This window comes from Panulirus ornatus, chromosome 41, assembly GCF_036320965.1.
Source record: "Panulirus ornatus isolate Po-2019 chromosome 41, ASM3632096v1, whole genome shotgun sequence".
Lineage (NCBI taxonomy): Eukaryota > Metazoa > Arthropoda > Malacostraca > Decapoda > Palinuridae > Panulirus > Panulirus ornatus.
The window spans coordinates 7,242,496-7,256,695 of NC_092264.1; the positions used below are offsets into that span (position 1 = coordinate 7,242,496).

At 43.8% G+C, this 14,200-nt stretch overlaps 1 protein-coding gene across 1 annotated transcript; it reads right to left on the bottom strand.

The window, feature by feature from the left end:
• Positions 1-45: 45 nt before the first annotated feature.
• Positions 46-9,598, bottom strand: LOC139761645 (probable glutamate receptor). The gene is made up of 12 exons (XM_071685940.1): positions 8,795-9,598; positions 8,170-8,278; positions 7,298-7,441; positions 6,576-6,663; positions 6,282-6,433; positions 5,530-5,672; positions 4,898-4,985; positions 3,835-3,964; positions 3,233-3,410; positions 2,866-2,965; positions 2,026-2,155; positions 46-868 (listed from the first exon to the last, which is right to left on the bottom strand). The coding sequence occupies exons 1-12, from the start codon at positions 8,865-8,867 to the stop codon at positions 746-748; spliced, it is 1,458 nt and encodes a 485-aa protein (XP_071542041.1). The 5' UTR covers positions 8,868-9,598; the 3' UTR covers positions 46-745.
• Between the last annotated feature and the right edge of the window lie 4,602 nt (positions 9,599-14,200).

Sequence of the window (14,200 nt, forward strand, 5' to 3'; positions counted from 1 at the left end):
TGTGTGTGTGTGTGTGTGTGTGTGTGTGTGTGTGTAACAAAACCAAGTACAATAACCAGTAGAGCTGTCATTGCAGTTTATTCATCTCCTATGTGTTACATTCCTCACTCAGGTCTACGGCGAAAACAGACCTCCCTCTTCCTTATTACACTCGAACTAAAATTAATATTACAGAGGAAAACAAAGTATCAAACAGATACACTGATGCCTCAACATATAACTATGCAATGAATAGCAGTACCTCAGAGTCGTATTACCATACATTCAAAGGCGATATAATCTATTCCTCGAATCAAGAGAAGGAAATCTATCTATCGGAGACCATACTCTGAAGCGGCAATCAATCCCTGGAGGAGCCGATGCATCCAGTGAGGCAGCGATACGTCGGTCGGAGTGCTTTCCATGAACAGGCTCCTCAGTAGTGAACCATCCGATAGCCAGTCTTCCAGATATCTTACAAATGAATTTCCTCCTAGTAGGGTTATTCGACAGTTGGTTAGTTACGTAACTGTTTCATGTCTTGTGTCATACTTGTCTGGTGGGTGGTGAGGGTTAGCTGGCAGGAAGATATCTTGATGTTGTCCCGCTGTGCTTTTATGCACAGGAGAATGAACCTTACAGAGTCTTGCAGATATCTGACTTGTATCACCAGTTACAGGTGAGCTTGGAGCAGGAAGCTGAGATGTGGCTGAACTAATGAGGGACGAGGTGCGAGGTTAAACCACATAGCTAAAGAGTAGTTGGACTAGTAGATGGCGAAGCTCCAGGAGAGCGAGATGTTAGGAAAGTGAATGTGAGGCAACAACAGCTCGAGGCAGAAGGCGGCGGTACCCAGTGTGGCACCCCCAACCAGGATCAGGAACACCGCCTGCAGAAGTAGAAACAGATTTAACACACACACACACACATATATATATATATATATATATATATATATATATATATATATATATATATATATATATATATATATATATATATATATATATATATATATATATATATATAAGGCACAAATCTACAGTATTTCGAAGACATTTGTCCTGTAAAATGAACAAGAGTATAACGGCAGGAAAGCAGTCACATGTGCATTACAGTAAAGACGCTTTCGACCGGGCGTGGGAAACATGTAAATCAGCTTCGTAGTGTGGTGGGTGTAGCACACCTCACCTGTGTGGTGGGTGTAGCACGCCTCACCTGTGTGGTGGGTGTAGCACACCTCACCTGTGTGGTGGGTGTAGCACGCCTCACATGTGTGGTGGGTGTAGCACACCTCACCTGTGTGGTGGGTGTAGCACGCCTCACATGTGTGGTGGGTGTAGTACACCTCACATGTGTGGTGGGTGTAGCACGCCTCACATGTGTGGTGGGTGTAGCACGCGTCACATGTGTGGTGGGTGTAGCACGCGTCACATGTGTGGTGGGTGTAGTACACCTCACATGTGTGGTGGGTGTAGCACGCGTCACATGTGTGGTGGGTGTAGTACACCTCACATGTGTGGTGGGTGTAGCACGCGTCACATGTGTGGTGGGTGTAGTACACCTCACATGTGTGGTGGGTGTAGCACGCGCCACATGTGTGGTGGGTGTAGTACACCTCACATGTGTGGTGGGTGTAGCACGCCTCACATGTGTGGTGGGTGTAGTACACCTCACATGTGTGGTGGGTGTAGCACGCGTCACATGTGTGGTGGGTGTAGTACACCTCACATGTGTGGTGGGTGTAGCACGCCTCACATGTGTGGTGGGTGTAGTACACCTCACATGTGTGGTGGGTGTAGCACGCGTCACATGTGTGGTGGGTGTAGCACACCTCACCTGTGTGGTGGGTGTAGCACGCCTCACATGTGTGGTGGGTGTAGTACACCTCACATGTGTGGTGGGTGTAGCACGCCTCACATGTGTGGTGGGTGTAGTACACCTCACATGTGTGGTGGGTGTAGTAGGACAGCTGACATGTGTGGGCGAGTGAGAAGTTCCCAGAAGCAGGTGTCACCTACCCTGAGATCAGGTCGTGACCCTTACCCAGAGGTCAGCCAAGGAATATGGTTCTTGGAGTCTGAGCTTCTTAGGCGTTCTGAGGCAGTGGGTCACATTGGGCATCTGGTCCATGGCCCAGCGCTCGTAAATTCCAAACTCCCGCAGCGCATGAATCCTGTGGGAGGAGAAGGAGGGCTGATCATCCCGAGTGTCACATATTGCAAGTGTCACACACAGACGAACTGCTGCAGGATTGACTGAAACTTTGTGTACATCGATGGCACAAAGCTTCAGCTGACATGTCTGAAGTACAGGCTAGCCAGGGTACGAGTTGTCTGTCCCTAATACGCTGAAGGTTAAAAGCTACGCATGTCTACTATCACTAATTCATAAGTGAGACACAAACACTGATCAATAATCATTAATATGCTGATAAAAGAAGATACAATCTGAATAATAATCACTGACATAATTCTCTCTCTCTCTCTCTCTCTCTCTCTCTCTCTCTCTCTCTCTCTCTCTCTCTCTCTCTCTCTCTCTCTCCACCTGACTCATCTGAAGCAGAATTTGAAATAAATGATATCGTATAGTTTCCCAACACGATTACCAGGATCATCTTTAAAAACCGACGCAACCAATAGTAACAGATAATGTAAACCACAGGACCCATTTGTGAGCACCACAAAACTTTCTCAAACGAGCATTTCATAGAATTTAGAATTTGCAATAATAAAGTAAAGGAATTTAGATAATCCTCCATGATCAAAGGAAAGAAAAATACAACTAATGGCTAAAATAAGGGTACTGATAAGGGAACCCATAGTTCTCCACTGACTACCCTCTATGCAGGACAAATGGTGGTGTTGCTGGGAGTGGCTGGCTCACCTTGAATCTATGAGGTGGCCCAGTGGACTTCCCTTCGGCACCACCATGGCGTAGATCAGCCTCCAGAAGTTGCCTGTAGACATGTAGAAATCACAGCGGCCTGGGGACAAGATACAGTGACGAGAAGTTACATACAAGAGGAAATAAAATCAATCGAAGAATATCTTAGGAAACAAATTAGGACGAGAAACTTTTAAAGCAAGAAGACTGTGTCAACAGTATATAGCAAGAAGAGAAGAACTCGAAAACCCCTCTCCCTTACGATGTCAGTTCATTACTATCCTCCTCTACCCATCTCTCTCCGTCCCTCGTCTGTCTCTCTATCCCCTATCCCTTCTCAAGCCATTCTCTATCTAGCGATTACGACCTGTCCTGCTAAAGTGGTCGGAGTAGATCTTCCTGCAGACGACGTTCTCCACCAGCATGGCGTGTCGGCCGTCAGGGATGAGGGCGTACGCAGCGCCGTAGGTCTCGCTGGCGCGCACGTATTGGGCACGAGTCTGGCTAGCGCGCGCTAGTTCCCCGTACACGCCCATCTCCACCGTCTGCACCACATGAGGAAGGTATGGGTCATCATACGACCGTGGGTGAACATATAATTTGACGATCTGTCGCATTATCACACAACCCTAGGGGTTCCAGCAACTTCCAGGCTGCATTCCATACAAGAGCAGGGAAATTTTGGACTCTTTTGAAGAGACAAAGTCCCTACTAAAACTGATCCAGTGATAGGAAGTATACAGCACAGGTAAAGATGGTCTGGATGGTACCAAAAAGCACGGAAAAATCAACTGTGACAAAACAGGTGTTTATGTACCTAGTGTTCGCAAAAAAGGTTCGAAGTTGTAACAAGACGTACCTAAGGAAAGTGTGCGATGTACCTGGTGGCAAGACGTTGCAGGAGGTACCTTGGGGTAGTAAGGACGGTACGTGGAGGAGGTACCTGGAAGTACGTAGTAGAGAGGGTACCTGGAGGTGGGTAGTGAGGGCTGTGGAACCTTCCATGAGGAGCGTGAGGCTCGGGTCATCCAACACGTCCCTTAGGGAATCGTACTTCACTGTCACTGTCTTCACCGCCAGCATTGACGTCAAGGCACCGCTGCTGAAAAGAGTGCCATGCCTCAGAGTAAAGGTCGTATTAGAGGTCAAAGCAGGGTTCAGGGGTGAGTACTGGGGTCATACAAGGGACGTACTGCGAGAGAGATAAGGAACACGTTTGGGTCAGGTTTGTAGCAAAGCAGATCTCAAGAAGCAAATGAACTTGGGTCAGGGCAAACATCACGAGGTCTATAAGGGAAAGATTAGGGGACGTCAGCAGAGCCCTGGCGAGACGGGTATCAGGGCAGAGTTCAAGGAGGAATTAAAAAACAAAGGTTTAAGGTGTAGTGTGGCAGGAATGTGGTCAGAGGGTAGGGTGTCAGGGTCTTGTATGATTCTACCGTAAAAGCTCAATGTCTGAACTCAAACGTTTTTCAGTATTTAGCAGTGTTCTGTGTCCTCCTTAAATATAGAAAATCTGGTGTGCACAACTACTTTTTTAATCAAGTCTTTCAACCCTCTCCCTTGGTCATGTCAAAATCAAAATAAGATAATGTTTTCGTGGACACGTATTTTCATAAGCCCTTTGAGTTCCATATTTTTGAGTTGATTACATATGGTGACCACAACATTAACTCAATATGTGTTCTACGAAGAGTTCTGAAAATTCAACCCAAGATAGTCTTGATCTTTTATGTTGAGGAAATCAGGATTAATCTTAATTCGTGACCCAGTGAAAGCCTGTATAGCATCATTTTCCCAAACATTAGCATCACTATCTTCACCATCGTTTTCACTAATATAACCACCACCATCAGTATCACTTCTGTGTAAGAGTACCATAATCAATTTCACAAGAACACCATCAGCAACCTTAACACCATAACTCTACAAACCAATACCGTCATCATACCACTACAATCACGACCAACACCACCATCGCATTCATCACCACCAGCGTCAACATCGTCACCATCAACATGACTGTCATCACCTGTAGCTCCGCACCAAGACCAGGACGACAGACATCCAAAGCAGGAAGGCCACACGAAGACCATCAGCAGTTGGTATCCAAGGCAGGGCTGCAGCAGACGTAGAGAAAAGCATGATGAGAACCACCTGACTGACTATACGAACAGAATGGATACAATCATTGTCACAAAAGAGGACGAATCCTGTAAGAATGAAAAAGAGGATACACAGCATTCTCTCAATGGGGATATGTTACTCTTTTACCCATCAAACATTTGTTTTACATTTATATTTTTCATGAGTGGTCGTGTAGCGTACTAGATGCCTGTTTTGTCCAAAGATAAAACTGCTGAGACTATGAAACTTTTTTATTTCTGTCTCTGATGACTAGCTTTAAACAGCCAGGTTTGAGACTAAGGCCAATGTGATGATCGTGGAAGCATTTCAGAATTGTATTTTAGACGATACGTCCCTTGGGCAAGAAGGCACGACCCACGAAGACGTCGGTACGACCCTTGGGCACGATGTCCCGGCCTTTGGGAAGCCGTGCCCTCATGCTTCAGGAATTAAGCTTCAGGCTCTCTAATGCCCCACATAAAAACGAACTACCTAGAGTGAAGATAATGTGCGTCTCCCTGACCATACAACACTTACCCTGCGTAAAAGAAATGCTGTAGAAGGCCCAAACGTGACGCCCTACGGATGAGGGTCCACCGAAGCCCAGGACTCGAACCGTCAGGAGGCTGGCGACCAGCACCGTCACCAGCGACGCCAGAAGACCAACCCACACGTACCACCTACAGCCACCACCACCACCACCACCACAGGGAAGAGAAAGTCGCATTAAAAGTGTGGATTGTAGATCCCATTTGCGCTTGGGAAGAAGGGTTACACGAGCTGGTATGTCACACTTAGACTGTGAAGGAAAGAGCGATCAAAATTGGGCCGGGGAGGGGGTCACACTTTGGTTTGGGAATGTAGGTCACAATAAGGCTGGGAAAAACACATCTCACTAGGGGTGACTAGGAAAAGACATGATCACACTAGTGTTGAGAGAGACTATGCCTAACAAGGCATGTAAGTGGGTAAGTCACACTAGAACTGGGTGGAAGACGGACTACACAGGAATTGGGAAAGGATAAATCACACTAGTATTACAGAAAGGTAATGCTGGTGGATGGAAACATGCTAAACCCCAGAGAACACAGATCAACAAAGGGCTAGCGTGAGAGGGAGTGTAAAGCACACTAAGGCTGGGGAAGGGAAATCACATTAAAACTGGGGAGAAAGTGAGGCACACAAGAGATGAGAGGGGTTTAAGTAACACTAGGGTTGGGGAAACGGTAAATCACACTGACTGTGGGGAGGGGTATCACACTAGTGCTGAGGTAGATCACAGCACTCACGTGAAGGGTGCCAAGAACCCCCAAGGGTCAGGCTGGGGTTGAGGCCGAGTCACCAGGACGTGCAGCATTTCCAAGAAGACTGGGATGGTGAAGTCCACGACCTGGCTCCTGGTGTAAGACATGCCGAAGGGACCCAGCCCGATGTCCGCCTCCTGAGGGGTGACATATACGCCTCACGTCAATATCTAACAGAGATCGTTGGAGAGAAACGGTTGTTTCCATCCTCCGATCAGCCGTAAGGAACTGCGCTAGGGGAAGCTCACTTTTTCTAAAATAGACAGCCGTTCACCTTACCTTCCTCAGAACGGTACCGATCATTCCGTTCCACGACCCGTTTGGCTGAGGTGCACCCCAATATCCGTCTCCACGTACCATACTGTACCTGCAATATGTGAGGTCCATATAGCATTTCCCTACAATAGGTAAGTTTCAAGTACCACTATGTACTTGCAATATATAACTTCCATATACTACGCTGTTCCTGCAGTATGTGAGCTCCATACACCACGCTGTACCTAAAATATGTGAGTTCCATGTACCACCCCATACAGTAGGCTATACCTGCAATATGTGAGTTCCATGCACAATGCTGTATCTGTAATATGAGTTAGATATACTATGCTGGCACCTGCACTATATGAGTTTCTTACACCACCTTTAACTGCAATATGTCCATGCCAGTTACTACGCTGTTCCTGCAATATGTGAGCTCTACATACCACTCTGTACCTCCAGTATGTGAGTGACAGGTACCAGCTGCCCGTGCCGGTTCAGCTAACACAGAACATACAGAGTTATAAGATGCATAAGTTATATAAATCAGAAACTTTATATTACACAATAATGTGAAACTCAATCAAATGTTTCATGACGTGCCGATAAACATCGAGGAAAAGATTAGTAAATTAGTGCAGCCTTTGTCTTCTCAGTCTTCTGCCACATTGATGTTTTACACGTCACTGTACACATAAGTAACCTGGATGATGTCGGGTTGAGGAGGGAAGGCAGAGACTCACGTGAAGTTAATCGAGAGAGCGAGAGTGTCCAGAAGTTGACCCATGGGTCCCGTGACCTCGATTGACCCGTCAGAGGCGGCGTCAAGGTAGACGTGTGGAGGCCAGGGTTCGGCCGCTACCTTGAAGTGTGGAGCCTGTGGGAATCTGTCAAGAAAACACTATTATGGCTTAAATAACGCTCTTTGCTACCCCACACAACACATTTAAATCCCCACGCAACACTCTTACTACCCCATGAAACACTCTTACTGACCCACATACTCTTACAGCCTAAAACAATATTTCACCCTTCAAAGATCTCAAAAACCTCACGTGGAAACAGATGACTGATCCTGAAAATCTTACATTTTGATGGAAGAGTGATAATACCGATCATTCTTTTTAAGAAATCATCCATTGAAGGAAGGCAAATCAATGGAAAAGAGTCAGATTGACTTACTCTTATAAGAAGTTGAATTGCATTGTTGATATCATATGTGTGAATCTACATCAATAGTCGGTAACTAATGCTTTGGTGAAAATTTCAATAGGACATGCTAAATGCTGTTTAGTTTTCTGCAAAGCAAATAATTACTTTCCTATCAGAAAAAATGATCTAAGCTATATCTTCGCTATTCTAATCAATCCTAAAAATAATAGAACTGATATGTGAACGATGATGATCAACTGCTTTGATATAAATAGCAACCGTTGTTGCTATGACATTGTTATCGTTACACTTCCGCCTATAAACCTACATAAACTTTCAGAGTTGCTGTGTGGTTATGTGCTGCAACGCTAACGAAATATCAAAACGCAAGTGAATAAGAAAAATTGTAGTAAAACCTGACATGCACGCGAATGAGGCGAAAGAGGAAGTTGGCAGTATGTACTTAAAGGTCAATGTGCGGCCGCTGCTTATACTGTGGCGGGCGACGTTCTTCAAATCCCCGTAGTCTCCATCCACAACCCGCCCTTCGCCCTGCTTGACACAGCCCACATCTGTAATACAAAGTAGTTTTCAGCTTTGAACTTATGTCATTCCTTTAGAGAACACTTAAGCGCAACTCTACTAAAGATAGTACCGTATTCATGTACGAGAGTAGTACATCAGAGTCAGTGTCACAGAGATGTCCAGAGAACTTTGCCTTAACCAAACGGAAGCTGCGATGGTTCTTGCGTACGTGGAAGTTTTCGTAGTAGGTGTTTAAACTATGAAAGCTGTGGATTTGATAGTTGTAAGAGTCTTGTATTCAAGAGGGCGTTGTGAGCTGAGGAGAGAAGTGTTAAGGATTGCGGGTGCATAACTTTAGGAACAGTAGATAAAGGAGCTTCGTGTGGGTGAGTGAAGATTTACGAGCACTGGGTTCCATAACCCAATAAGCGTTAAGTGTGGGAAATTTGGAAGAAATGTTTTGAGTTCGGTCTCGTGAATATGGAATAGGATGGGCTGGACGGCAAGGCATTCCCCTGGCATTATATAATCAAACAGATAGATAAACTAGTGTACCTCCTTACCTGACGTATATAATGCTGACACGAAATCCTGTGTGAACCGCACGGCTCCGGCCAGGAACAACACCAAAGCCATCACACCTGTAGAAACAACATCGAGTTTAACACCACACCTCTGGTCCTAACCCCACACCCTATACCCATGGACGTAAACCCAAAACCTACACCCCTGGACCTAACACCACTCCTTGCACCTCTGAACGAAGCTGACCTGCCATTATCCAAGCAGATGGTGCACTGTTCTCCGTTAACCAAAACCAACACTAACCAAGTCGGTCCTCTTTCTTATCTCACTTCTTTATATTCCAGCTGAAGAGATGACTACAGGGTTTATTCCTCTCCCTTTGGACTCAGCAGCTGGCAAGCGACGCTCTGAATCAATAGTTAATCAACATCGTCCGCTGGACGGTATGAGAACCTCGAGCAAGAGGAAGAAAGAAATCGGACTTTACGATTTCAAAAAACGATATTTTACCCATTACGGTGATTTTGCCTGATAGATCATACCTGATTTGTATCGGAGAAAAAATGGGTGCATTAGGCGCATAGCACGTGTTATCTAGCTTCTGGGTGGAACACCTGGTATCTTGTACCAGATGAGGAGCCACCCGAAGCAGATGGCCGGCAAAGATGATCATATATGTACGCCACGCAGTGATGATTTTTGTAAAATTGCAGACAAAGGGTTAAGCTGATGGAGACATTTCCACAAAAACAAGACAGAAAAATATTCTTCGATGTAAATCAAACTTAGTAAGTCAAAAGAATAAACATGATAAACAAGGCCAAGAAAATATTTGAGGTCAAATTCGCAGTGAAATTATAGACAGCAAAACAAAAACTGGATCTATTTTCTAACGTACAATCGAGTTCATGAAACTTAAGCGTCAGTGAAACAACTAAACATATGATTTCTGATCAGTGTTTACAGCCATGATCATTTTTTTCTACATATTCTCTTGAACCATATGCTTAAACATGCTCTACTGTACACCTAAACTTCTCAAGCATGACGTAGGAGCCTTGATCAGTGAGCATGAAGATATGACCCTTAAGAATGACGGCAAAAACTGTAAGCATGATGGTATTACCCTTGGGTATGATAACGGGGACAGGCCACGACACACAAGGGTCTGATCATACGATGCCAGAGGAAGTTTTAAAGTGAAAACTCAAAAACGCACTCGTGACCAATAACTAACCAGAGGCAGCTTTTCCCACGTTTAGTGATACTAACCAAACACATAAACCAAAAATCATTGAATCCATTGATATTTAGCAGATTCTTGGACTAAAATTTTAGGTTAAAAATAGATGGCGTTACAGCCACAACACAACAGTAAATTTCTAAGACTTCATCTGAAATATTATGGTACAATACCCTCTTTTTTTTTTTTTATGTATACTGACGTATCAAACCCTTTCCCCTCTCCGGACAAAGGGCGATTAAACCTTCTTCCAGTCCAGAGGAATGATAGATGGTACACATAATTCCCTGCATTTCTTACATCAAGGAACACTCCTAGTGATTGACAGGTCCTGACTGATGCTGCAGATTTCAAAAGAATAAGGGATTTGGATCAAAGTCTCATCAACATTCAGAAGTTGAAATAAGCCTAGTTTATGTATATTCCTCTTTCGCTGCAGTCTATCCTCTAACCTGGTACAGATGAACAACCTTGCTGCTTATTTCAGCTGTCCAACAACTACAGAAGTGACACCTGAGAGATGATGCACAGCTAGAAAACTAGTGAAGGTATGATAGTTCACACTCTGCATGAACATGTATCTTTTACACAATGAATCCAGTATGCATTTAGAATTTCTCTATCACCAAGTTATTTTTTTCCAGCATACTCGCATATCATTACATACAGTATATATGTGCCAGTGCTCTACAGGGCATTTGAAAGAAAACGTTTAACAAACAGCTATTTTCATTGTTTGTAAAGTAAAATAGCTTCTTTCAAAGCACAGCCTAGATAATTGAATCACCAGGGGCCTGCAGAATCACGACTGGAAATGTTGGGACATTCAAACAGTGCTCACTCCTGAGTAGCATTTGTCTGTCAATTGCAAGCTAGAACTCAATTTGTGAACAGAGTCTTTTCCACTCTGTTGACAGATTGTGCTTTTGTGTATTCAAGTATTGTGCTGATACCCCAGTCCAACTTTATATAATTCTGCAAAGCTGTATAAATAGTCTGAATTCTTTCTGCTACATGTGGTGAATTGACATTTATATCGCAAAAACATTCTTTCACACCCCTCATTATAAAATGCTATGAGCATTACTTTGGTTGCAAAGTGGGTGACCAGGATAAAAGTTGGGCTCCCCCTTATTTGTTGTCGCATGTCAGGCTTTTTACAGAATGGGTAAAGGGTTCACACCATATGTCTTTCACCATTCCTATGGTCTGGAAGGAACCCAAAGATCACTCTTCAGATTTCTTCTGACTGCCTAATATAAATGGTATAACTTCAAATTCCAAGCATACTGTTCAATATCCTAATCTACCATCAGCTATAAGGCCAGTACCTCACGGTCAAGAAATACCTATGCCAAGAGCCCCTAAGTAACATGACACTGAGTGATGAGTCTGGTGATGAGAAAGTAGACCAAGTGCAGGACAATATGGATCCAACATTTGAAGCAAGCTGTTCTTTAAGTGAACCACACCTGCCAAGATCTTAATGATCTCATCCATGATTTAAATTTGTCTATGAAGCGAGCCATACCTTTGGGTTCTTGGTTATAGGGCTGGAATCTTCTCCAGAATGAAATTAGTTTTTATCTTTATTGTGATCACCATGTCATTTTCAAAGAATTTTTCCCTCTTGAAAGTGGTCTGGTGTTTTGCAATAATGTTTGCTCTGTAATGGAGGCACTTGGTCATGGAAATAAGTTACTAAGATGAGTGGCACTTGTTTATCAACTCATCAAAAGTAAGCTTGACAGTGGTTCTAGTCCATAACAGAAATAAGTTCCCCTCTGTCCCTCTGACTCACGCAGCTAACATGAAGGAGTAATATGATAACATGAAGCTACCTCTGGAAAAAATTAAGTACGGGACTTCACATGGAGTGTATGTGGTGAGCTAAAGGTTGTGGCACTTTTACTCGGAATACAACTTGGTTACATTAAGTTCTGTTTTTATCCTGTGAGTGGAACACCCAGGACAAGAAAAATCGTTTAGTAAAGAAAGTGTGGCCAAAAATACATCACTGACTCCATTGAAGAAGAATGTCATCAATCCTCTTCTTGCTGATCGTGAGAAAAATTCATCTGCCTCCTTTGCACATCAAGCTCAGACTGATGAAGAACTTCGTCAAAGGTATGGACAAAACTGGCCATGGATTCACATATTTGAGGAATAAATTCCCCAGAATCAGTGATGCAAAAATCAAAGAGGGTATTTTCATAGGGCCACAGACCAGGGAACTGCTTCGAGATGAAAAGTTTGATGAAGAATTAAATGAAATATAAACAAAAAGAGGTATAAGTTTGTTGAGTATTCCTGGTAAATTATATGGGAGGGTATTGATTGAGAGGGTGAAGGCATGTACAGAGCATCAGATTGGGGAAGAGCAGTGTGGTTTCAGAAGTGGTAGAGGATGTGTGGATCAGGTGTTTGCTTTGAAGAATGTATGTGAGAAATACTTAGAAAAGCAAATGGATTTGTATGTAGCATTTATGGATCTGGAGAAGGCATATGATAGAGTTGATAGAGATGCTCTGTGGAAGGTATTAAGAATATATGGTGTGGGAGGCAAGTTGTTAGAAGCAGTGAAAAGTTTTTATCAAGGATGTAAGGCATGTGTACGTGTAGGAAGAGGGGAAAGTGATTGGTTCTCAGTGAATGTAGGTTTGCGGCAGGGGTGTGTGATGTCTCCATGGTTGTTTAATTTGTTTATGGATGAGGTTGTTAGGGAGGTGAATGCAAGAGTTTTGGAAAGAGGGGCAAGTATGAAGTCTGTTGGGATTGAGAGAGCTTGGGAAGTGAGTCAGTTGTTGTTCGCTGATGATACAGCGCTGGTGGCTGATTCATGTGATAAACTGCAGAAGCTGGTGACTGAGTTTGGTAAAGTGTGTGAAAGAAGAAAGTTAAGAGTAAATGTGAATAAGAGCAAGGTTATTAGGTACAGTAGGGTTGAGGGTCAAGTTAATTGGGAGGTAAGTTTGAATGGAGAAAAACTGGAGGAAGTAAAGTGTTTTAGATATCTGGGAGTGGATCTGGCAGTGGATGGAACCATGATAGCAGAAGTGGATCATAGGGTGGGGGAGGGGGCAAAAATTCTGGGAGCCTTGAAGAATGTGTGGAAGTCGAGAACATTATCTCGGAAAGCAAAAATGGGTATGTTTGAAGGAATAGTGGTTCCAACAATGTTGTATGGTTGCGAGGCATGGGCTATGGATAGAGTTGTGCGCAGGAGGATGGATGTGCTGGAAATGAGATGTTTGAGGACAATGTGTGGTGTGAGGTGGTTTGATCGAGTAAGTAACGTAAGGGTAAGAGAGATGTGTGGAAATAAAAAGAGCGTGGTTGAGAGAGCAGAAGAGGGTGTTTTGAAATGGTTTGGGCACATGGAGAGAATGAGTGAGGAAAGATTGACCAAGAGGATATATGTGTCGGAGGTGGAGGGAACGAGGAGAAGTGGGAGACCAAATTGGAGGTGGAAAGATGGAGTGAAAAAGATTTTGTGTAATCGGGGCCTGAACATGCAGGAGGGTGAAAGGAGGGCAAGGAATAGAGTGAATTGGATCGATGTGGTATACCTGGGTTGATGTGCTGTCAGTGGGTTGAATCAGGGCATGTGAAGCGTCTGGAGTAAACCATGGAAAGCTGTGTAGGTATGTATATTTGCGTGTGTGGACGTATGTATATACATGTGTATGGGGGTGGGTTGGGCCATTTCTTTCGTCTGTTTCCTTGCGCTACCTCACAAACACGGGAGACAGCGAAAAAAACAAAAAAACGGTATGGCTGTCATTTAAGAGAGTTTCCAAAGGTTTTTGTGGGAATCACAGGTCAGAAAACTACTGTTATGTTGTAAAAGATCTTCTGACTTCATATAAAGCTCTGGGGTACAATATAAGTCTAAAAATTCACTTTCTGGATTCGCACAGGCTTTTCCCAAGAAAATCTCAGGGCAGTCAGTGATGAGTTCAGCTTAAGAATTCACCATGGCATTTTGGACATGGAAAAGTGGTACCAAGGAAAGTGGAGCCCCTCTATGTTGGCAGATTAATCCTCGACACTAAGGACAGATTCAAATTCAGTATAAAAAGTACTATAGGGTCCACCTATCTTAGTTCATGGGACAAAAAAAAATTAGAATTTTGTTGACCAGTGTTTTCATAAAGTGTTAATTTTTTCATTACCTCTAGATTAAAGCCTTGTGACCCAT

Excerpts from the sequence above, each read along its gene's own strand:
- LOC139761645 (XM_071685940.1), bottom strand. The coding sequence starts at position 8,867 with ATGGCTTTGGTGTTGTTCCTGGCCGGAGCCGTGCGGTTCACACAGGAT. Across the intron at positions 3,965-4,897 it reads GTCTTGGTGCGGAGCTACAG|CGGTGCCTTGACGTCAATGC; the intron begins GTGATGACAGTC and ends TCTTTTCAGCAG. Across the intron at positions 3,411-3,834 it reads CCCTCACTACCCACCTCCAG|ACGGTGGAGATGGGCGTGTA; the intron begins GTACCCTCTCTA and ends CATGTGGTGCAG.